A 25,721-nucleotide genomic window follows, 5' to 3' on the forward strand; every position below is an offset into this window, starting at 1 on the left:
CATGAGCACCTGGAAGCACTCCAGGTGTTTCTGGAATTTCTGCCGGCAGCACTACTGAGTGTGGTGGAAGTGCTGCAGTCCAAGGCTCCATAATCATCTGGCCACCTCCTGGCGGTAGCCACGGGCCCCAGGGTTGAGCTTCTAAGTTCTGATCCTGTGGCCCCCATGGGGACCAAGGTGACTGTCCTCTTGTGGCCCGGGGAAGGTATTGTCTTTCTCCTGGTCCTTCCAGGAGTCCTGGCTGGGCAGGATCCCCAGCCATCCGCCACAATATTAAATAGGATGTTATTTTTTCAGTATTTGTAAATGTGTGCAATCTTTTTAGCTTGATAATGGTAAATTTACTACATAAAATAAATCTAAATCAATCAATTTTTACTTTTTGTCAAGTTTTCAACATACAATATGATATGGTAAATTATAAGAAGTTTATTTTTCTCTGTATTTACTGCCAACATTTTTTGTTTTGCTTTAACTTTGCAAGTCTACCAGTAATCCTGTATATTAAAAAAAATTTTATTTACATGTTTTGTGTTTTTCATTAAGGTATGAGCCATTAAACTGAATATTTACCATTCATTTCTAACTCATTCTTTATTTTTTTTTTTACCTCCTTTCCATTTTACTACCACAAGTAGCTACATCCAGCAGGGAGCACATGCTCCTTGGGAATATGTCCCAGTACACCAACTAAAACAAAAGCCTACATAAATATATATATATATATATATATATATATATATATATATATAAATATCATACAATAATCTCCTTCCCTACTGATTCTACGCCAACAAAAGTAAAAATACCACTAAAGAAAAGATACACTTATCTTTCTTTAATATTGACTGGACACTAACAATGATACAATTTTCAAAGGAGAGCTACTGGCAAAAGCGTACAGTCATGGGTTTCCTGCATTTGGCTCTGGGAGAGTATTGGAGACATATTTCCCAGGTACAGGCAGGAGAGATGTCTTCCATCTCTCCATAGGTGAACTCTAATGTTCAGGGTAGTTGCCAGTGATTTATACTTTTCTTATAGTCTATTACCAAAATAAGAACATGCATTTGCCAAATATGAGCATAAGGTACATGGAAACAGCACACAGTAACTGTTGACCATAAACTGACCAACAGACCAGAAGATACACTTTCTTTATTTTCATAGCAAGCCTCAGTTGTCTCCACTTGTCTCATTCCATTTCCCTGTCAGGTTGCTTACATGGCAGTAAAGTTCTCTCCGTCATCTGATTTTCTGATGTTTTCAACTATGTGTAATTCATGGCCTTAGTTTTGAGTAAAATCATTTATTATGGGATTAACCTTACAAATCACAGTGACACACTTGAGATCGTTGGCTACAGGAGCACATTAAGGTAGGAATCAAATCTGCAGAAGATGACTCTCCATCACTGAGGATACTCGTACATGTCCCTGCACAATTTATGGTCACTATCATACCTAACGTGAACATCTGTAGGATTAAACCCAAATATCAGAAGAAATCCCCATGCAGTCCAGGAATAACATGGAAACATCAGACAGGAAATGGTCAAGCCTTGAATTGAACCCAGATCCCATAAGCTAGAAGTGCTCCTTAATCAAAGCACTACTGCGCTGGCCCTCCTCTTAGTCTTTACATACATTTTAGGAAAAGCTTGAAACATATACAAATGGAATAGAAGAGGCAGTGGAAAGAATTACTGCTTCACTTCCATTTACTTAGTGTTTTAACACGTTTTTCATTATAAAAATTTAATTCGTCGTAATTGAACTAAATTCACATGATTTCATGTGTTGTCAGGCTCCTGATCAATTTAGCATAAACATAGATTTACAAGCATCACCAAATAAAAAATGTTGGAAAACTGTTTCATAAGTTTCTAGAGTTCTAACATCTGTAGTATATTTATTATTTTAAAGGAACCTATTTTTGAATATCATTACAAATTTATCTATAGTACATTGGCCACCAACCTCACCCAAATATCACATCTGCATTGACTTTTTGAACATCTCATTCCAAAACCATTAATATGGAGTTGGAGTTGCCACTCTTCGGTGAAGCCTTCCCACTACATTTTGGAGCATGGCTGTTGGGGGTTTGCTTTTATTCAACAAGAAGAGCATTAGTGAGGATGGACATTAGTTGAGTGATAAAGCTTGGCTAAAAGGTGTTTGATGGGGTTGAGGTCAGGGCTCAGTGCAGGCCGGTCAAATACGTCTGCACCAATCTCAATAAGCCATTTCCATATGGACCTTAATATGTACACTGAGCCATAGTTATGCTGAAGCAGAAAAGGGCCTTCACATAAACCTGGAAGAAGACAATCTTCTACGTCACGGTATGCTGTAACATTAAGACTTCCCTTCCCTGGAATTAAGGAACATAACCCAATCCAAGAAAAACAGCCCTAGAGCATTATTCCTCCACCACCAAAACTTACAGTTGGCACTATTCATCTAGGCAGGTAGTATTCTCCTACCATCTATCAACAAAGATTTGTCTGTCAGACTGCCTGATGGTGAAGCGGTTGCAAGGATGGTCCTGGAGGGTCATAGTGCTTGCAAATATTTTTGTTCCAACCCAATTGTTACACCACTCAGGCTGATGCTTGGCATAGCACATGGTGACCTTAGGCTTAAGTGCAGCTCCATAGCCATGGAAATCCATTTCATGAAGCTCCCAAAGAACCACTTTTGTGCTAATGCCATTTTCAGGGGCAGTCTAGAACTTTGCAGTGGGTGTTGTAGTCAAGCACTTGGTGGTCCAGTTTTTTACATTTGTGTGGCCTACAGTTTCAAGGCTCAGCAGTTCTTTCTCCTACATATTCTCACGTTATTATTATTTATTTAGCAGTCCAGGATGACTCACAAAGCAAATTATATGACATACAAGAATGACTAAAAGGTGCAAGCATCAAAGGCAACAGAGAACAGGATAAAAAAAAAAAACAAACGAGCACAAGGAAGTAAAACTACAACATAATTACAGTATACCTGCAGAGAGACTAGCACAAAAATATTCTAAACTTTGCAGCAGCAGCAGTTCTGTAGGAGAGAAACTAAGCAGATCCAAAACGTAATAAAAAGTGCATTTTCAAACAAAAAACGGAGTTCAAATAGATAAAAGGAGATCATTCCACAGGTCTGCAGTAATAACAGCATGTAAAGTGCACTGGAGCAGCTCTACCGGCGTAGAAACTTGACAAACTGGCTTGTTGGAAAGGTGGCATCCTATGATATTGCCACATTGAAAGTCACTGAGCTCTTCATTATGACCCACTTTACTGCCAGTGTTTGACTACATGGCCAGGGTGTGGCAGAAAAAAATATAAAGGGGTATCCGCATACTTCTGGCTACGTAGTGTACATAAATAGTACAAGTACCATTTTAATTTCAATTGTTCTGCTGTCATTCAGCCTTAAGAATGTAGGCAATGTACATGCTTGGAAGAATTTTAAGTGCAGTAATGATCATCATCTTCTGGGAAGAGTATTAAAAAAAAAAAATGAACAGTATTAACAAAACAAAAAAACTGACAAGTTTCCGTGTGCCATTTTGTGCTGCTTTTATTTGCATGCAAATCTTGTTTTCAGGTAACAATTGCTCAAGCAAAGAATTGGGATGGGCACGGAAAATATTTAATTCTTATGCTTCATGAATACTGGTAATTTGATTTTGTGAGTTCAATGTTAAATTAAACATATACATAAATAACTAAATAAACACAAGCAAGCTTTTATCAATGTGAAAACGTCTGGCAACTTATATACATTCGAGTGTTTTCATTCTAACCAGTTCCTTCTATGAATTGCGACTCCTATTTTAGTTACGCTCCTTACCATTTTCTAGTTTCAGCCTTTAAAAGTCAGAAATTCTAAGCAGGGGTTATTTGCTACTTGTATAAGAATTTATCTTTTATTTCTACTGAAATTAAGTAATACTCAAATCCTGTTTAATGACATTCAGAGTTGTGTGGAGTAGGTGCCTATCCTGGCAGCACTGTGGCTGATGAAGGAACCAATTGTGGCTGGGATGCCAGGCACACCCATACTCAGAATCGTTGGGCAGATTAAAAACTTCCAGTCAAGCTAACATATAAAGGAAGCCAGCATTACTGGGAGGAAAAACCTCACAGGCACAAGGAGACAGCAAGAGCAGCTGTAACCAATACACCAGCACGCGGCCATCATTCTGAAATATCTTAGTAATTTCAGCAAGAACAGAAGAGAAAGCTCCTCTAAAGTATTATTTAACAACCATTTTAGTTGCTGTCACTAAGTGGTTATCTGGTTATAAAAAGAGGATCAAAAAAGAAAAAGAAACCAAAAAATTACATTTAAAAAATCAAACAAAATTACAAATCACAAAGGACGGTAAAAGGGAAAGAATAATGTAGTACCAGTATTCATTAACTTTATCCCAACAATAATACATACAATAGCTTAACTATCCAAAGCATTTTACAGATACAACACTCTTAAACCCATTAAATCCAATACAGATTTGTAAGGCAGCTCTGTACACAAAGAGCAATCAGCCATGGCCATTTCCAGGTCCAATTACACATACTCTGACCTGTGGCCAACTTGGAATCATCAAACTTTGAGAACATGAGAGGTAAAAAAAACAAACACACACAAGGAGACTGTGCAAACGCCACAGAAAAGATTCTGGCAAACCATGATGCTGCATCTATGAGAAAGCTGCTCTACTGACTGCCCCCACCTATAGTTTAAAAAATAGAGATAAAATTTGTTCTGTTGGGTACAAAAGCAAAAAAAAAAAAAAAAGATTTGTGAAGAAAAATGAAAAACACCCAGTTGGAAATTTTTTAGATTGACAAAACAAAATTGATCTTTGGAAATAATAAAAGGTTCAGTCAGGATGGGAATTCACTTAAACTCATGAGTCAGCTGGAATTAAAACCTGAGCAACAAACATTACCAAGCTAAAGGAGTGTCACTAAAGCCCATGAAGGTCCAATTCAGTGTGCAACTGTGAAATCACTAACTTCATTGCAGCTACTCAGTCCTTGTAAAGTATACTTTAAGCATATTACTAACTGATGTGATGACTATACTGGGCCTGGACATCTCAGTTTCAGTTGTCCAAATAATGGGATTGGTAGCTAATGACAGGATTAATGACATGGCTTTTGTGTATCAGTGTCCACATTTGATGTTTTTATCCAAGTTGAGTGGTACCTGATAAGGACTTGATCTTTGGGCAACCTATGGGATCACTGCACCAGGAGACAAGGTCTGTGAAGATGTTGGATTTGGATAAATGTTGGTTTGAACTGAAGGGTCTCATTTTTTTCAGTTGTTTTTCACTGTCGTAGCTAATCATTTTCCATGCACTTTCTTCCTGGATTGCAATCTCATTATTACCCACAGGAATTATAGTTATGCACTTTGTTTATGATCTGGTTTGTTAGTTTGATTTTCTGTGTTTGGAGTTGTCATTACACAGGGCTTGCTCCTTCCAGAGCAGGTCACCATTGGACATTAAGGTAACACTGTTATGGAGGGCTGTTCACTTGGCATTTTCCATTATTTCATCATCAACTTGACCCGATAAACTGGAACGTGTTTGATGCTGTTAGCAATCTCTTTGATTCTGCTTTCTATTCAGGTTAACATTTTAACGAGACTTTACATTTTGAGATTTTTAGAACTCTTAACTCAGTAGCCTAACCACTTCATTTTTCCCCTCATGTTTTTCATCTTGGTGTATTATTTTATATTATTGTGGGTGTCCTCAACCTTTTATCTGGATTGTTATTTTGCAGGCATAATTTTTATATTTAAATGTTGAACTGCAGTTTTGACATTACAGCTTCAGTTAAAAAATTAATCATGGGGTACTAGTTACCCCGATAACCTTGAGTTTCAAGTTAGTTTCATCTAAGATCAAGGCCCTATTATCCTTTGGACTGCAGGGACAAAGGACCCAACTTGTAACAATTAAAAAAAAAAATTAGAAAGTGTATGCAAAAGGACTGCTGTTTGCAACTGATAACACTAAGAGTCAGTTATGCTATACAAACAAAATGTATTGTGGGGGTGGGACATTGCTGATGATCAGTGTAGTTTATTAGTAACATTGTCTGTCATTTAGTTCATTATTATCCCCCTTCTGTTCAGTGATTACACTTGGCTGCCCAAAAACACACAAGTGTAAAATTTGAGAACAGTAGACAGCCCAAACAAAAAATGATTGAAGAGGGAGACTGCAATTTTATATATCTGAAATGATGAAAATGACTTTTTCCTGGATGGAAGAACTTACAACTTTAACATATCTATTTCTTCTATTTGAAATCCTTGCATTGTCAAAATACATTACCAACTTTCAGATAATACTGCATTATGGCCTAACAATGCAACATAGTGTCAAAAATTAGACTGTTAAGACTAAAGACAATTTTATTCTGACCCCTACAAATTGCCAAGAATCCTTAACACCTAAAAAAAAAAAAAAAAAAACACTCTACTGAAATACTGAATTTAATTATGCAAGTCAACAACATGAAAAGGCACATTTTCACAATCTACAAAAGGGGATTCTTTAGAATCATTTCCAAAAAATGGCCATCCTCTGGTTGGTAAGTAACTGATCTACTAAGTATGCAGTAAAATGTACCTTATGACCTTAAATTGGATAGTCTAAGACACAGACACACAAATTTGTTTTTAGGTATACCCCCCTCAGTTGTATGCTGAAAACTGTGTGCTGCTTTAATCTATTTACAGTAGGCTAATCTCCCAATCAACACTGACCTCACCATTGTTAGTCCATTTCAAATTACATCTTCATCTGTTTTATAAACATCTACATATACATTGTTACCAGCACACATTAATTCACTTACAAAGAACAGGAGAAAAACCAAGACAGCACATTAGATTACTTATGAAAATGTTTGGAAAAATATTGATAACAACAAACATATTGAGAAGCTCATTTGGGCATCACATTTAACATAATTTACATCAGATTTGAAAACTATTATCCAATGATGCAAACTGGAATAATCTGACAAGTTTACACAAAACAGTGTGAGACTTTCCCGGACACCACCAGTCGCAGACCACATCTTTATAAAATGCACACGTTTATTTATCATTAATAAACACAGTGTCACACAGCACACCAATGCACACAGCAATAATCACCCTTCAATAACTCTCTCAGTCCTTGGCCACCTTTCCTCTCCTCCTGGGAGCTTTGTCCTTCTCCCACTCCCGACTCTGGCTCCCCGACTGTAAGGAGGCGGCCCCTTTTATTCCTGCCCAGATGTGCTCCAGGTGTCCGATGACGTTCATCCGGCAGCGCTTCCTGGTGTGGCGGAAGTGCTGCCCTTTGAACCGGAAGCACTCCGGGGGTCCCTGGCAGGTTCCTCCGCCATCTTGCCAAGTGTGGCGGAAGTAACAATATCCGGGTCTCCAGAGGCTTAAAGCACCCCCTGGCGGTGGCCACGGTTCCCAATGGGTCAAAGCCTCTTTGTCCCTTTTCCGTGGTCTTTTAATCCAGGGCAGCTGCACCCTTACGCCCTGGAAGCTGTTATTGTCCCTTTCCGGACCCTCCAGGCATCCCGGCCAGGTAATGATCCCAGTCATCCGTGACAGTGCCCAACCACCAGCAAAGAACAGTCCTTCGTAGCGGCCTGTCCCGCGAGTGTATAAATGAAACGAAGCGGGCAATATAAGTTGTCTTCCCAGGCCTGGTCCTGTATAAAATAAAACAGAAACAGGGGCAGAGACGTTGCCCTTACGCCACTGTCTGGCTTTTTCCACTCTGAAATAGGGCCAACGCTGCCCCCTTTGACCAGCACCCTGGTCGCCAAAATCTCGGCCCCCGCTCCAGTTTGCTCCACTCCCCGTCATCCGGGTACTTAGGAGAATCGCCCTTGCTGACTTGTGAGCACCCCTCTTCCTCTGCAGAGGACGACCAATGATACTACGTGTGCTCACGTCTCACTCTGTCAGAAGAACCGGCTTTCCTCCTTCGATTCTTCCCCTTCCTCTGGGGTTTTCTGACGGCTTGGGTCTTCCTACTGGAGAGGAAAAGACCCCTTGCCGTCTGTGCCCCGGCAAACGGCCGCGAGGTTGATGCTGGCTCTGGCGGTAGGGCACTAGGACCCACGGCACTCGTCAGCTGGCGTCCGGGCTCCACCTTTTCCCAGCGATCAGCCTTTCATTTCACTTCCACTGTCGGAGATGCAGCTACTAAGTCCCTGGAACCACGCAATCCTGGAACAAATTCACTCGCATCTCCCTTTCTATTTTCGGTAACGGTTTCACTTACCTTTACCATCACAAACCCCCGGCCAAAGTTTCCAGCATCGCGTCCTTCCTCCCTGTGACGCGACCGCCTTCCTCTCCAGCTAGTCTATAAAGACACGGAGGTCGTTTTCCACCTGCTGAATCCTCTGCCTTAATCGAAGCATCGTCTCTGATTCCATTAGAGTTTCAGGTAAAAACAGACTCAGCCAGTGTAGGATTTAATTTTAAATCATACCTACTCACCGGCTGTTCTTTCTGGAGCCTTCTTCCGGGTTCCACCGGACCCTCCCCTCGCTCGAGATGGACGTTTGCCTGTCCCGTGTTCAGCCAATTACCGACGGGCACATGACACACACCGTCCAATCCCTCGCCTGTCACGGGGTGGGACTTCCGGTCTTCAGCCATCCTCTCCATTCTCCCGACGGGTTTGTGAGACTCCTCGCAGCCACTCTGCCTTGGTTTCTTGAGACGCGACGGATCCTCCCCTTCCTCTAGCGACGCCGTCTCAATCAAGACAGGCACCCTCCAGCCACTGACGCAGTTCCAGGTAAGCTCCTCCAGATGAGCCAGTGCTTGTGCCTTCTGCAGTCCCTTCAGCGACGATGGACGCTGGGGAATCCCCTTTTCCTCTGCCTTGGCTGGCACATCTCATCCCCCTTGGGTGGAAGATAGCCCTCTGTAGAGTCTCTGACGGCTTCAGGGCGATTCGTGGAACATCCGCGGTGCGGTGTGAACCGTCTCCCTTCCGGACGTGCGTGTGGCCGACTGAGGTACCGGGCAGCTCACAAAAATTTTATTTGATGGGTCCCCTGCTTTGTAACAAGCGGAAGGTCCCTGTTCGGGCGCCATTGTGAGACTTTCCCAGACACCACCAGTCGGAGACCACATCTTTATAAAATGCACACGTTTATTAAACATTAATAAACACAGTTCCACACAGCAATAATCACCCTTCAATAACTCTCTCAGTCCTTGGCCGCCTTTCCTCTCCTCCTGGGAGCTTTGTCCTTCTCCCACTCCCGACTCTGGCTCCCTGACTGTAAGGAGGTGGCCCCTTTTATTCCTGCCCGGATGTGCTCCAGGTGTCCGATGACTTCCATCTGGCAGTGCTTCCTGGTGTGGCGGAAGTGCTGTCCTTTGAACCAGAAGCACTCCGGGCGTCCCTGGCAGGTTCATCCGCCATCTTGCCGAGTGTGGCGGAAGTAACAAAATCCGGGTCTCCAGAGGCTTAAAGCGCCCCCTGGCGGTGGCCACGGTTCCCAATGGGTCAAAGCCTCTTTGTCCCTTTCCCGTGGTCCTCTTTTAATCCTGGGCGGCTGCCCCCTTGCGCCCCGGATGCTGTTATTGTCCCTTTCCGGTCCCTCCAGGCATCCCGGCTGGGTAATGATCCCAGTCATCCGTGACAACAGATTATTACATAACAAAGAATAAAATGTTACAAACATTGTGGCAACAAAGACTTAACAGTCCAGAATGCCATTTGTAACTTTATGCATGAAATTAACTTTTATCTGTTTCTTAAATTTACAGATGCATGCTCACATTGTCCTTATTTATTTGAAATAAAATAAAGGCTAGAGGGTGATGGCACTGTGGTTTTTCAACTAATGTCTCAGAAATGGCAAAAACTTTAACACAGAGAGACACAGAAGATAGTTAATCAGATCAAACTTTGGATAAATGTTTAATATCAAGCCAAATACCAAAGTAAGTGTTCTTTCCCCAACTCAGCCCTTTTCATTTAATATAAAGAAAAACACCACACAAACATATACTTTTCACTTTGCAGAGAAGTTTTATTCCCTTTAAATAAATAGCAGATGTACTGGAGAATGTATGTACAGTACACCATCGATATGCAGTTCAATAAATGAATTATATTGAAATATATAGATTTTTAATGGAAAGCTTTCAGGAACAGCCTGACTCTGAATTACATCTCCTCTACATTTTCTGCTGTAGAGCCTAACCAAAGTTGGAGACGACTGTAATGTCTAGATTACCGAGGCACAGGCATCTTGCATCTTAGTAGGTGCTTTTCTCATGTGCATGAGGGTTATGACTAGTTACTGGGAGTTGGTTTCATTCACCATCTTCCTCTGATGATTCTTCTGCTTCTTCAAGCCACTGTATTAACTTCTGGAGCTACAAAGTCCAAAAAAGATACAGTTAATGGAAATATGAAGTCAGTGTTGTTTAATTCACTAGAAGCAAATCAGCCTTTTGCACTTTGCCAGAACCAGATCTGCTTATTTACAGCCCATCTTCCTAAACCACTAACATATAACTGTTTGTGCATAATATATTTCAGCCAGATCTGTGACTTCAACCATATATATATGGTTTTCCTCATATAAAAACAAAGCAACATCAGTGATCCACTGGTATTACAATTATTCTGAGATGTCAGAGATGGAATATTACCAGTGAATGTTACTTAGAAAGGTTGCACCAGCTCTTTGAAAAGCTCCCTTCTTTTTTCTTCATCAGTGACAGTCTCAGTGCTAAAAAGTAAAACTCTAATATACTTATCTTTTTTATACATTTATGCACGTCTTAAAATGGACCAGAATCCTAACCATGAAGTATTCCTCTCTCATACACAATGCTACCATACCAGGACAGTCCTTGGTTCCTTAAGATTCTGGACCTGATTCCAAAGGCAGTTGAACTCTCTCATTCTCATGTACCCAGTCACTCTTCTTTCAATTTTGCCCCTTTTAACAGACCCACTTCTAAATCTGTATAGTGTTTAATGTGAGAAGTGTCATTTACAGAGATGCTGCACTGCCTAAAATTGTTTGGCCTATTAATCAGAAGTTCAGGACATGCTGAAGAGAACGGTTTTATTTACTGAATGTACATTCCTCTTTAACTATCTAGATAATTAAATCCAACCATCGAACTAGCTTCAGAAGCTACTTTGTCTGTCCCAGTGCAAACAATGACAGTAACCAGGCTAAGAAATTAAATCAAGTCTCTGGAGTTGAAAGTACAGTACAGTAAAATCCAATGTGCTACCCATAATTAAATCCAGCTAACATAACTCATCCACTTTATTTCTCCTGTCCCACTTCCAGCTTACCCCCTGGTTTTTTCGCAGCTGTTTGGCTTTCTCTGCAGTTGCCCCTTGCGAAAACCAGCGCAGAATGGCTTCCTCTGCCAAAATATCTTGTTGGTATGATGTCATTAAAACCTAGGAAGAATACTTATAAAATGAACACACAAATGGACTAATTCATCAAAAAGATCACAGTTCTAACTTACTAAAATGTTAAAATGATTTACCTATTGGAATAGGACATGTATAAATATGATTTGTTTCACAAGTGATGATGCAAGCTTAGTAAATATGTTCTGTCAAATGGCAATACATACAATTATTTCTGAACATACAAATTATTAATATGCTTTTTTAAATTTGAGCTATGATATATGACAACAAACTAAGTTAAGTGTCATGGGACCAACTGTTATACAGTCATCACTTGCAGAAAATTAGAGATAAAAAAATCACCAGACTGTGTATTTACCTTGACCATTGCAGTCCAAAGAGAATCATGTTCAAGAAAAAACTCTTCCATCGCTGCCAAACAATCTAAATGGTCCTGGGCCCTTCGGATATAATTTTTAAATACAGGGGTCCATCTCTTCAACAACTGAAGAAAATAATAGTATATCAGCAAAAAATAATTTGTCATTATTGTTCATGACTGTTTAGAATCTATACTAGAAACAGCTATATACGGTTACTGTCAAAAATACACAAAGTAATGCATACTAAGGAGCAAAGGCAGAACATGTGGCAGTAGACATGCCTGTGGAATGTTGGCACAATAGGAATGATTTTGGCCTTACATGTGTTGAACTATTTACTTAATCCTTAACATACAAGCCTAAGTCGTCAACGTTGATTACCAAGTTGGGGTATTCTGAGGACCCCATGTTTTTTTTTTTATTTCTCAACTGTTTGTTGTGGAAGGTTACTCAAATTAGGTTTTTTGGGTGTCTGAAAATATATTTCAGTTATACAAGCATTGTGAGCATCAAATATTTTGTTTATTTCAACAGTAGTTAGTTCTTCATAAAATGATATACTTTTGTTTGTAAATCTGAATACATAATTTTAACAATACAGTGTATACATTTTCATATCTGATTATATGGAGTAGTGTACATTTTTCTATCTGATTATATACAGTATAATATTCATGTAAAACCAGTTATATAACTTCACAAAAACAAATGGTACAGATTGATTTGTTGCCATTGCTACAATCCTTAGCACGTCACGGTTGTGCTGGTCTTCCTGTGTGTCTCACAGACAAAACGTTTGTATTCACAGCAGACTGTGTTGACTTTCCTGTCTTTGCTTCTGGGACAGTATGAGCAGAATGTTGGGTTTTGTCAGTTTTTTGCCTAACTCCAACAGGAATCGATATCTGCGATTTTTTCTGGCGGTGGTTCCAGTCTTCGTTTTTCAACATCCAAATTATGAAAGCATTCATGGCTCCAATATCAAACATGTTCATGAAAAGTCTCAGAGGCCATCTTGAGGTATGTCTGGCACAAGAATATTCTCTTACCAACTTGTCTGCATTGTCCACCCTGCCGTTGGTACGGTTGTATTCAAGTATCACGTTGGGCTTCTTGTGACTTTCACTGGTTACTGAATCATCAAGAAATTGAGTGGAAAGTACACAGACTGTCTTGTTTTTCTTTGGGACGTAGCTGACCACTGCTACCTCGTCTGAGAAGATGAATTTTGATGAAAGAAGGTCTCTACCTTTTGCAGTTTCCATCATTGCAGGAAAGTCAGGCTTTTTTGCTCTCAATGTTCCTGTCATAGTAATGTTCTCCTGAAGCAAAAATTCTGCAGTTGGCACGGACGTAAAAAATTGTCCGTAGTTGATTGGTTTCGTCCGTTTATAGGAGATGGACGTCTGAAGCAGAGCTCCGCTAGCAGTGGCTTTATTTTCCCACGTATTTCATATTATTTAGAGGTATCTTGTATTTAACCCGACCAAGGAACTTCCACTACAATATACAAGCATGAGTAACAAGAAGAAAAGTCAGAAAGAACCAGAAAAGAAACTTAAAGCTGTATCAAAGTCTGGACAGACTTCCGGCCTGAGTGCAAGTGCAAGGTATGGCCTCACGGAGACTGACCTGGAACAGGCAGACGAATGCGCAGATTTCCTGGGACCCCGCTCCTTTGTATCGTCTCCAGTCGAGAGTGAAAATGGGAGCGAAGGTGCAAGTGATACAGGTCACGATGGATCGCCGATTTCTGAGGATCATTCGAGACTAGAAAAGGCCCTGCAGTACATGCTCTCATCTACTCATCGCGAGCCTGCAGCACCGGCTGTAGCAGGAATTGCATTTCCACTCGCGGACCACGAAAGCCAAAGCGAACTGTCCGAACTGAAAGAGATGATCGCTACACTGGCCACTGCCATGGTTACGGCCATGAATGAGGTTAAGAAAGATAACAAGAATGATCTTAATAAGGTTACCATTGAGCTCAAGAAGGATAACAAAGATAAGGAAACGCGTCTATTTAAACGTTTTGACGTGAACTTTAAAGGCATGTTGGAGAAATTAGTGGAACACATCGAAGAAACTAATTCCAAACTGAAAATGCTTGATGACCATATTAATGACGTTTCAGATCAGCTGGAAGATGTTAAGCAGGGACTCACGGCTCGAGTTGAAACAGCGGAACAACTGGCGTCTAATGCCGATGAAAAAGCCACAGCTGCGAACTCCGAATGCAAAAAACTTGGAGACAGACTTGCAGCCCTGGAGGATGGGTGCAGAAGAAATAATATAAGAATTGAGAGTATACCTGAGAAACGAGAAAGCTCAAGCTCAAGCCCAGTGAAATTTGCAGTAGAATTACTTTCTAAAATAATTGGAGATGACTTTAAACTCGACATTGAGATAGCCACGGCTTATCGCACAAACAGACCAAGCGCCTTTAAACCCAGGTCTTTTATTGTCCGCTTGATGTGATGGCACTTCTCAGACACAAGCAAGAGATGATTATATTCGAAAAATAATCTTATTCGTATTTTTCCCGACTTCTCACCATCAACAGCTGCAAAACGCAGATCCTACATCGACATTAAAAAGTTGCTACGGAAAGCCGATATCAAATACAGCCTCTTGTAACCCGCCAAACTGAAAATGGAAGTTCAAGATCAACATTATATTTTCCTAAGCAAAGAAGAAGCTGAAAAGGAACTAAAGAAGCTGTTTCCGACACTTTTTTGAAAGTTAATAAGGAGCCGTATTCTATCAAGGCACGGGAAGGACCTATGATCTGCTCTCTGGATCCATGTTTAAAGAGACTGGTATTATAATTATACATCCTTTTCTTTATCTGGACTTTATATGTTTATGTTTTAATCAGAGTTATAGAGTTACAGACGTGAGTGTGAAAATGTGGAAGTAATTAAAGTAGGATGTTTTTTTTTTTATTTTTACTATACCTTAAAGTAGACTGTTTAACATCATACCCTTGGTTTATTGCTTTTTCTACTATTTATATACTATTACCATTATACTATTACAGTAGGAATTACAAGGTTTATCCTAGACTTGTTTTTAAAATCATTCCCAGGGTTGATTCTTTTTTCTTTTTTTTTTTTAATCTTAATATCTTAAATTAAAAGCGCTGAAGATTATTTCAAGCTTAAATACTGTTAATGAGAATATTTTCGGCAGATAGTATTAAGAATTTAACTGCAAAAGATATCTCTGTTTTAATTCTCTAACGCCGCTGCAGGGTGGGGTTTGTTTTGTTTTGGACGTGCTCTGTCTCTTCGTATGTCAGAGAACTGGAACATCGCGAAGTGGGATCTAGCCTCATGTGGGGAGGCAAAATGAGGGGGTGGGGGGATAAAGGGGGGAGAGAAGGAGAGCAGGTTATATCTAATTTATTCTTGTAATCCTTATAATTATAAATATCAATGCAACAATAGGCTAAAATGCAATAACTCATGGGGAATCTTGAAACAAAGATTAAAACTGCCATTTTACCAATTAAAACTATAAAATGACATTAAAAACTCAGAATCAATGTCTCCATGATGGGACAGTTAACTTTGTGAGCTGGAATGTTAAAGGCCTGAATCACGAATTAAAGAGAAAGAATGTATGCTCTCGCCTACCAGGCTTAAACGCTAAAATAGTATTTTTACAGGAGACCCACTTACTAACCAAGGATCAGTTCAGATTACAAAAAGACTGGACTGGCCAAATGTTCCATTCTAGCTTTAAAAAGAAAACTAGAGGGGTGGGAATTCTCATACATTTAACAGTTCCATTTGTAGCATCAGATGTAGTGTCGGACCCTGAAGGGAGATATGTGATGGTCATGGGCAACTTATATAACAGTAAAATGATTTTGATAAATGTTTATGCACCCAATGTTGATGATAAGGAATTCATGCAAAATCTATTTGCATCCATTCCCAATGTGAACACTCATAAAATTATAATGGCTGGGGACTTTAATTGTGTTTTAAATCCACTCTTAGATAGGACTCCTGTGACAGGGGGGACGACATCTAATATTGCAAAGATAATTACACAGTTTTTAAATGATCACAACTTATCAGACCCCTGGAGGTTTCTTAACCCAAACTCAAGAACATATCCGTTCTACTCACCAGTGCATTATAGCTACTCAAGAATTGATTATTTTTTTATAGATAATAATTTCCTGCCTACAATTAAATCATGCAAATATGACACAATTGTTATCTCCAACCATGCCCCTCTATTCTTGGAGCTAAAATCAATAAGCCCCTCACACTCACCTCGCAGATTGCGTCTTAACCCTCTTTTATTGGCAGACGAGAACTGCACAGAATTTATATCCAAACAAATCAGCTTCTTCCTAGAGACAAACACGTCCACAGAGGTTTCTGCAGGAACACTCTGGGAAACTCTAAAGGCCTTCTTAAGAGGACAGATTATTTCATATCTCTCCCACAGAAATAAATTAGAAACCAAGAAAGTGTCAGAGCTAAGAAATGAAATTACTAGAATAGATGAAGAACAAGCCAGGCGTCCAAATGAAGTTCTCCACAGGAAAAGGCAGGCCCTGCATACAGAACTTAACACCTTAACAACTAAAGAAACTGAACAACTTATTTATAAGTCTAGACAGCATTACTATGAACACGGAGAAAAAGCTAATAAGCTTTTAGCTCAACAAATTCATAAACAAGAAGTTCACAATGCAATACCAGTAATCACCAACAAGAATGGAGAAGAAATCATCGAACATAATAAAATAATGCACACATTTAGAGATTACTATAAGTCTTTATATTCCACTGAGCCCAAAGAAGACAACACACAATCTGATGCATTTCTGGATACATCATAGATACCACAAATAGATGCTTTAAGTGCTGAGGAACTGGATAAACCTCTAACGCTAACAGAATTACTAGACGCTATAAAGTCACTACAAAGCGGGAAATCATCAGGCCCTGATGGTTACCCCGTAGAATTTTATAAGAAATTCTCCACTCAGCTAGCTCCCCTCTTATTGGCAACATTTACAGAAGCTAGAGACAACCAAATACTACCTCAAACATTTCGACAAGCATTAATCACCGTCTTTCCTAAACAAAATAAGGACTTGTTACAATGTGCATCATACAGACCAATTTCACTCCTGAATAATGATGTTAAGATACTCTCAAAAATCCTAGCTAGAAGGATGGAGAAAGTGCTGCCCTCGGTAATATCACAAGATCAAACTGGATTTATTAAAGGCCGACACCTATCTTCAAATCTCCGACGCTTGTTTAATGTTATATATTCACCAGCAAAATCAAACACCCCAGAGATATTACTATCATTAGACGCAGAAAAAGCATTTGATATGATTGAATGGAATTACCTTTTCACTACATTGGAGAAATTTGGGTTTGGCCCGAATATTTGTGCATGGATCAAACTACTGTATACCAATCCAGAAGCTTCATTTTGTATTAATAACATTTGCTCAGACTACTTTAAACTAGAATGTGGTACCAGACAAGGATGTCCCTTGTCGCCACTGTTGTTTGCAATCGCTATTGAACCACTGGCGGTTCACTGCCGAAATTCTTATCAGATAAAGGGGATTGTCAGAGAAGGACTGGAACAGAAAATTTCTCTATATGCAGATGATATGGTCTTATATATATCAGACCCAGAAAACACTGTCCCCGCTATTTTAACAGCACTAACAGAATTTCAAAAGATATCTGGTCTTAGAATTAATCTGAATAAAAGTATACTCTTTCCAGTGAATTCACAAGCATATAATATTAGATTAGACACCCTACCTTTTACCATAGCAGATCAGTTTAAATACCTAGGGGTAAATATCACAAGTAAACATAAAGCTCTCTATCAACAAAATTTTGCCGTCTGTATGGAAAAAATTAAGCAAGACTTGCATAGATGGTCAACCCTTCATCTCACTCTAGCCGGAAGAATTAACATTGTTAAGATGAATATCCTTCCTAAACTTCTCTTTTTATTTCAAAACATTCCAATATATATCAATAAATCGTTTTTTAAACAGTTAGATTCAACAATAACCTCATTCATTTGGAACTCAAAACACCCACGTATCCGAAGAGCGACCCTACAAAGACCTCAGGCAGAAGGTGGCATGGCTTTACCTAATTTTCAGTTTTATTACTGGGCAGCAAACATACAAGCCATAAAAACCTGGACACAAATAAATGAACATACACAGGCTTGGTCCGCAATAGAAGTAAAATCCTGTAGTACTTCTTTATATTCCCTGCTCTGCTCTCCAATAAATGAAAGTTACCGCAAATATACTAATAACCCAATTGTGCTTTACTCACTCAGAATATGGAACCAAATTAGAAAGCATTTTAAGATGGAAAATCTTTTATCAGTGGCACCTCTGCAAGAGAACCACCTCTTTCAACCTTCGCAAGTATATCCAGTTTTTAATACCTGGAAAAGTTTTGGGATTAAATTGCTCAGAGATCTTTATATAGACAACATATTTACATCTTTTGAACAATTACGTTCAAAATTCAACCTCCCAGCTACACATTTCTTTTACTATCTTCAAATTAGAAATTTTGTTAAACAGAAATCGCCCGATTTCCCCCACCTTGCACCCTCCACAATGCTGGAAAAAATACTGCTCAATTTCGAGGAAATAAACACTATTTCCGCAATATATAAAATCTTACTAGAGTCCCTACCTTTCAAAGATCCAAGAGGACATTGGGAAGAAGATCTCTTAATCAATATATCAGAAAAGGAGTGGAAGGTAGCAAAGCAGAGAATTCACTCGAGTTCTATATGCGCAAAGCATAGAATTATTCAACTAAAAATTATATATCGAGCCCATCTGTCTCGCTTAAAACTGTCCAAAATGTTTCCAGGGCAGGATCCAACCTGCGAACGCTGCAACCAAGCTCCTGCCTCACTGGGTCACATGTTTTGGGCCTGTACCAAACTAACATCATTTTGGACAAAAATTTTTAAGTGCCTCTCAGACAGCCTTGGTATCACAATCCCTCCTAACCCATTAACAGCTGTGTTCGGTGTTCTTCCAGATGGACTTGAATTGGAGAAGGACAAGCAAACGGTGATTGCATTCACTACACTTTTGGCACGCAGATTTATTTTGTTAAATTGGAAGAATCCTAATTCTCCTCTTATAATTCAATGGGAAACCGTTTTATATTATTTGAAATTGGAAAAAATCAAATTTTCAGTTAGAGGATCTGTACAAAATTTTTTCAAAACATGGCAGGATTTAATCAATATTATTTTAGAATAAGAGAAATAACTATTACCGCATTTAACTCCCTTCTCCATCTCTTATTTACATAGATATTTACTTCTCCCTTTCTTTTGTTCAATGTTGCCTTATTAAAAAGCCTTAAGCAATTTTCCTTTAGCTAAGCTCTCCTTCTCAGGGGTGGGGTTTGATTAGTCTTCAAATTTGTTGGGTTATAAATTGATCTGTTTGTATGGAATGATTACAATGAAAATTAATAAATAAATAAAATAGAAAAATTGTCCGTAGTCACACCTCTTCCAGATCCAGAATCCGAACAATGTCATCATCTGAGCTTTGTTGGCGGGCCATTTTTCAAAATTTACAGCGTTCACATTCTTGTAAAAAACAAGAAATAAATCAATCCGAATTTGTAACATACTATACCAAGCAAGTGTGTTTTTACTTTTTTACGTTTTTTTGAAAGAACGCATTATAAGTCTAATTATATAATATTTATCTTTTTTTTTTAAATTTATTTATTAATTTTATTGTAATCATTCCATACAAATAGATCAATTTATACAAAAAAGAATTGAAGACAAATCAAACCCCACCCTTGAGAAGGAGAGCATGGCCAAAGGAGAATTGCTTAGGGCTTTTTAATAGGGCAAAAATAAACAAAAGAAAGGAAAAAATATATATAGGTAAATAAAAAATGGAGAAGGGAAAGAAATGCAGAAATAATTATTTCTTCTTATTCTAAAATATTATTGATTAGATCCTGCCAGGTTTTGAAAAAATTCTGTACAGATCCTCTAACTGAGAATTTGATTTTTTTCCAATTTCAAATAATATAAAACATCGGTTTCCCACTAACTTATCAGAGGAGAGTTAGGATTCTTCCAATTTAACAAAATAAGTCTGCGTGCCAAAAGTGTAGTGAATGCAATCACCGTTTGCTTGTCCTTCTCCACTTCAAGCCCGTCTGCAAGAACACAGAACACAGCTGTTGATGGCTTAGGAGGGATTGTGACCCCAAGGCTGTCTGAAAGGCACTTAAAAATTTTGGTCTAAAATTATGTTAATTTGGTGCAGGCCCAAAACATATGACCCAGTGAGGCAGGAGCTTGGTTGCAGCGTTCACAGGTTGGATGTTGCCCTGGAAACATTTTGGACAGTTTTAAGTGAGACAGATGAGCTTGATATATAATTTTTAGTTGAATAATTCTATGCTTTGCGCATATGGAGCTCGAGTGAATTCTCTGCAATGCTACCTTTCACTCCTTTTCTGATATACTGATTAAGAGATCTTTTTCCCAATGTCCTCTTGGATCTTTGAAAGGAAGGGACTCTAATAAGATTTTATATAATGCAGAAATGGTGTCTAATTCCTCGAAATTACGCAGTATTTTTTCCAGCATGGTGGAGGGTACGAGATGAGGAAAATCGGGCTGTTTCTGTTTAACAAAGTTACTAATTTGAAGATAGTGAAAGAAATGTGTAGCTGGGAGGCTGAATTTGGAACGTAATTGTTCAAAGGATGCAAAGATATTGTCTATATAAAGATCTCTGAGCAATTTAATCCCAAATCTTTTCCAGGTATTAAAAAGTGGATATGTTTGCGAGGGTTGAAAAATGTGGTTCTCTTGCATAGGTGCCACAGATAAACCGCATTCCATCTTAAAATGTTTTCTAAGTTGGTTCCATATTCTGAGTGAGTAAAGCACAATTGGGTTATTAGTATATTTGCGATAACTTGCATTTATTGGAGCGCACAGCAGGGAGTATAAAGAAGTACTACAGGATTTTAATTCTATTGCGGGCCAAGCCTGTGTATGTTCATTTTTTTGTGTCCAGGTTTTTATGGCTCGTATGTTTGCTGCCCAGTAATAAAACTGAAAATCAGGTAAAGCCATGCCACCTTCTGCCTGAGGTCTTTGTAGGGTCGCTCTTCAGATATGTGAGTGTTTTGAGTTCCAAATAAATGAGGTTAAAGTTGAATCTAATTGCTTAAAAAAACAATTTATTGCTATATATTGGAATGTTTTGAAATAAAAAAAGAAGTTTAGGAAGGATATTCATCTTAACAACGTTAATTCTTCCGGCTAGAGTGAGGTGAAGAGTTGACCATCTATGCAAGTCTTGCTTAATTTTTTCCATACAGACGGCAAAATTTTGTTGATAAAGAGCTTTATGTTTACTTGTGATATTTACCCCAAGGTATCTAAACTGATCTGCTATGGTAAAAGATAGGATGTCCAATCTAATATTATATGCTTGTGAATTCACTGGAAAGAGTATACTTTTATTAGGATTAATTCTGGGACCAGATATCTTTTGAAATTCTGTGAGTGCTGTTAAAACTGCAGGCACAGAGTTTTCTGGGTCTGATATATATAAAACCATGTCATCTGCATATAGAGAAATTTTCTGTTCCAGTCCTCTGATAATCCCCTTTATCTGATAAGAATTTCGACAGTGAACCGACAGTGGTTCAATGGCGATTGCAAACAGCAGTGGTGACAAGGGGCATCCTTGTCTGGTGCCACGTTCTAGCTTAAAGTAGTCTGAACAAATGTTGTTAATACAAATTGAAGCTTCTGGATTGGTATACAGTAGTTTGATCAATGCACAAATATTCGGACCAAACCCAAATTTCTCCAATGCAGTGAAAAGGTAGTTCCATTCAATCATATCAAATGCTTTTTCTGCGTCTAATGATAGTAATACTGTATCTCTGGGTGTTTGACTTTGCTGGTGAATATATTACATTAAACAGGCGTCGGAGATTGGAAGATAAGTGTCGGCCTTTAATAAATCCAGTTTGATCCTGTGATATTACCGAGGGCAGCACTTTCTCCATCCTTCTAGCTATAATTTTTGAGAGTATCTTAACATCATTATTCAGGAGTGAAATTGGTCTGTATGATGCACACTGTAACAAGTCCTTATTTTGTTTAGGAAAGACGGTGATTAATGCTTGATGAAAAGTTTGAGGTAGAATTTGATTGTCTCTAGCTTCTGTAAATGTTGCCAATAAGAGGGGAGCTAGCTGAGTGGAGAATTTCTTATAAAATTCTACGGGGTAACCATCAGGGCCTGCTTATTTCCCGCTTTGAAGTGACTTTATAGCATCTAGTAATTCTGATAGGGTCAGAGGTTTATCCAGTTCCTCAGCACTTAAAGCATCTATTTGTGGTGTCTGTAATGTATCCAGAAATGCATCAGATTGTGTGTTGTCTTCTTTGAACTCAGTAGAATATAAGGATTTATAATAATCTCTAAATGTGTGCATTATATTTTTATGGTCAATGATTTCTACTCCATTCGTGTTGGTGATTACTGGGATTGCATCGCGAACTTCTTGTTTGTGAATTTGTTGAGCTAAAAGCTTATTAGCTTTTTCTCCGTGTTCATAGTAATGATGTCTTGACTTATAAATAAGTTGTTCAGTTTCTTTAGTTGTCATGATGTTGAGTTCTGTATGCAGGGCCTGCCTTTTCCTATGAAGAGCCTCACTTGGACGCCTGGCTTGTTCTTCATCTATTCTAGTAATTTCGCTTCTTAGCTCTGACGCTTTCTTGGTTTCTAATTTATTTCTGTGGGAAAGACATGAAATAATCTGTCCTCTTAAGAAGGCCTTTAGAGTTTCCCAGAGTGTTCCTGCAGAAACCTCTGAGGGTGTGTTTGTCTCTAGGAAGAAGCCGATTTGTTTGGATATAAATTCTGTGCAGTTCTCGTCTGCCAATAGAAGAGGGTTAAGACGCCATCTGTGAGGTGAGTGTGAGGGGGCTTAATGATTTTAGCTCCAAGACTAGAGGGGCATGGTTGGAGATAACAATTGTGTCGTATTTGCACGATTTAATCGTAGGCAAGAAATTATTATCTATAAAAAAAATAATCAATTCTTGAGTAGCTATGATGCACTGGTGAGTAGAACGAATATGTTCTTGAGTTTGGGTTAAGAAACCTCCAGGGGTCTGATAAGTTGTGGTCAGTTACAAACTGTGTAATTGTCTTTGTAGTGTTAGATGTCGTCCCCCCTGTCACAGGAGTACTATCTAAGAGTGGATTTAAAACAAAATTAAAGTTCCCAGCCATTATAATTTTATGAGTGTTCACATTGGGAATGGATGCAGATTGTGCATGAATTCCTTATCATCGACATTGGATGCATAAACATTTATCAAAATCATTTTACTGTTAAATAAGTTGCCCATGACCATCACATATCTCCCTTCAGGGTCCGATACTACATCTGATGCTACAAATGGGACTGTTCTGTGTATGAGAATTCCCACACCTCTAGTTTTCTTTGTAAAGCTAGAATGGAACATTTGGCCATGCCAGGCCAGTCCAGTCTTTTTGTAGTCTGGACTGATCCTTGCTTAGTAAGTGGGTCTCCTGTAAAAATACTATTTTAGCGTTTAAGCCTGTTAGGTGAGCGCATACTTTCTTTCTCTTTAATTCGTGATTCAGGCCTTTAACATTCCAGCTCACAAAGTTAACTGTCCCATCATAGACATTGATTCTGAGTTTTTAATGTCATTTTATAGTCTTAACTGGTAGTGAGGCAGTTTTAATCTTAATTTCAAATTTCCCCACGAGTTATTGCCATATAGCCTATTGTTACGATATTTATAGTTATAAGGATTAGAAGAATAGATTAGATATAGCCTGCTCTCCTTCTCTCCCCCCCTTTATCCCCCCCCACCCCCCCATTTTGCCTCCCCGCATGAGGCTTGATCCCACTTCGCAATGTCCCAGTCCTCTGACATACAAAGAGACAGAGCACATCCAAAACAAAACAAGCCCCAACGCAGCGGCGTTTGAGAATAATAACAAAGTAGAGATATCTATTGCAGCTGAAGTGTAAATACTATCTGCCAAAAATATAATCATTAACAGTCTTTAAGCTTAAATAATCTTCAGCAATTTTAAGATATTAAGATAATAAAATAATGGACCCTGGGAATGATTTTAAAAAGTAGTCTAGGATAAACATAGTAGATCCTAATGCAATAGTAGAAATAGCAAAAAACCAAGGGTATGATATTAAACAGTCTACTTTAAGGTAGAAAGAAAAAAAAACAAAACAAACCCTACTTTAATTACTTCCACACACTCACGTCTATAACTGTAATTAAGACATAAACATATAGTGTCCAAGTAAACAAAAGGATGTTGGCCTCATCCGTTATAGGAGATGGTCATCTGAAGCACAGCTCCGCTAGCAGTGGCTTTATTTTCCCACGTATTTCATATTATTTAGAGGTATCCTGTATTTAACCCAACCCAAGGAACTTCCACTACAATATACAAGAATGAGTAACAAGAAGAGAAGTCAGAAAGAACCGGAAAAGAAATTTAAAGCTGCATCAAAGTCTGGACAGATATCCGGCCTGAGTGCGAGGTATGGCCTCTCAGAGACTGACCTGGAACAGGCAGACGAATGCGCAGATTTCCTAGGACCCCGCTCCATTGTATCGCCTCCAGTCGAGAGTGAAAATGGGAGCGAAGGTGCAAGTGATACAGGTCACGATGGATCGCCAATTTCTGAGGATCATTCGAGACTAGAAAAGGCCCTGCAGGACGTGCTCTCATCTACTCATCGCGAGCCCGCATCATCTGCTCTAACAGGAGCTATAATCCCATTCGCGGAGCACGACAGCCAAAGCAAACTATCTGAACTGAGTGAGATGATGAAAGAGATGATCTCTACACTGGCCACTGCCACGGCTATGGCCATAAGTGAGCTTAAGAAGGATAACAAAGACCGGGAAATGCGTCTATTTAAACGTTTTGACGCGACCTTTAAAGGCATCTTGGAGAAATTAGAGGAACACATTGAGGAAAATAGATCCAAACTGAAAAAACTTGCCGATCAGATGAATGACGTTACAGATCAGCTGGAGGACGTTAAGCAGGCATTCATGGCTCGGGTTGAATCAGCAGAACAATTGCCGTCTAACGCCGATAAAAAAGCTACAGCTGTGAATTCCGAATGCAAAAAACTCTGAGACAGACTTGCGGCCCTGGAAGATGGGCGCAGAAGAAATAATATAAGAATTGAAGGTATACCTGAGAAACGAGAAAGCTCAAACCCAGTGAAATTTGCAGTAGAATTACTCTCTAAAATAATTGGAGATGACTTTAAATTAGATACCGAGATAGCAGCAGCTTATTGCATACTCAATCAAGCACCTTTAAACCCAGGTCTTTTATTGTCCGCTTCGAGCGATTACGATGTAAGCTTGATGTGATGGCACTTCTCAGACACAAGCAAGAGATTATATTTGAAAATAATCTTATTCATATTTTCCCCGACTTCTCACCATTAACAGCTGCAAAACGCACAGCCTACTTTAACATTAAAAAGCTGCTACAGAAAGCCGATATCAAATAAAGCCTCTTGTATCCCACCAAACTGAAAGTGGAAGTTCAAGACCAATATTATGTATTTTCAAGCAAGGAGGAAGCTGAAAAGGAATTAACCCAACCCAGAGCTGTTCCCGACACTCTTTTGAAAGTTAATAAGGAGCCGTATTCTGTCATGGCATGGGAAGGACCTATCATCTGCTGTCGGATCCACTTTTAAAGAGACTGGTATTATAATTATATAATATTTATCTTAAACT

At 39.0% G+C, this 25,721-nt stretch overlaps 1 protein-coding gene across 1 annotated transcript in view; it reads right to left on the reverse strand.

Moving 5' to 3' along the window:
- Window positions 1–10,069: 10,069 nt before the first annotated feature.
- The window catches only part of eif2b5 (eukaryotic translation initiation factor 2B, subunit 5 epsilon), a 74,300-nt gene continuing 58,648 nt past the window's right edge, over window positions 10,070–25,721 (reverse strand). The window contains exons 14-16 of the mRNA XM_028794832.2: window positions 11,831–11,956; window positions 11,383–11,493; window positions 10,070–10,442 (exon numbers count right to left, since the gene is read on the reverse strand). Of these exons, the coding sequence (XP_028650665.1) occupies window positions 10,380–10,442; window positions 11,383–11,493; window positions 11,831–11,956 (300 nt within the window). The 3' untranslated portion in view covers window positions 10,070–10,379. The remainder of the gene's footprint in view (window positions 10,443–11,382; window positions 11,494–11,830; window positions 11,957–25,721) is intronic.

Source organism: Erpetoichthys calabaricus, chromosome 2 (genome assembly GCF_900747795.2).
Source record: "Erpetoichthys calabaricus chromosome 2, fErpCal1.3, whole genome shotgun sequence".
NCBI lineage: Eukaryota > Metazoa > Chordata > Cladistia > Polypteriformes > Polypteridae > Erpetoichthys > Erpetoichthys calabaricus.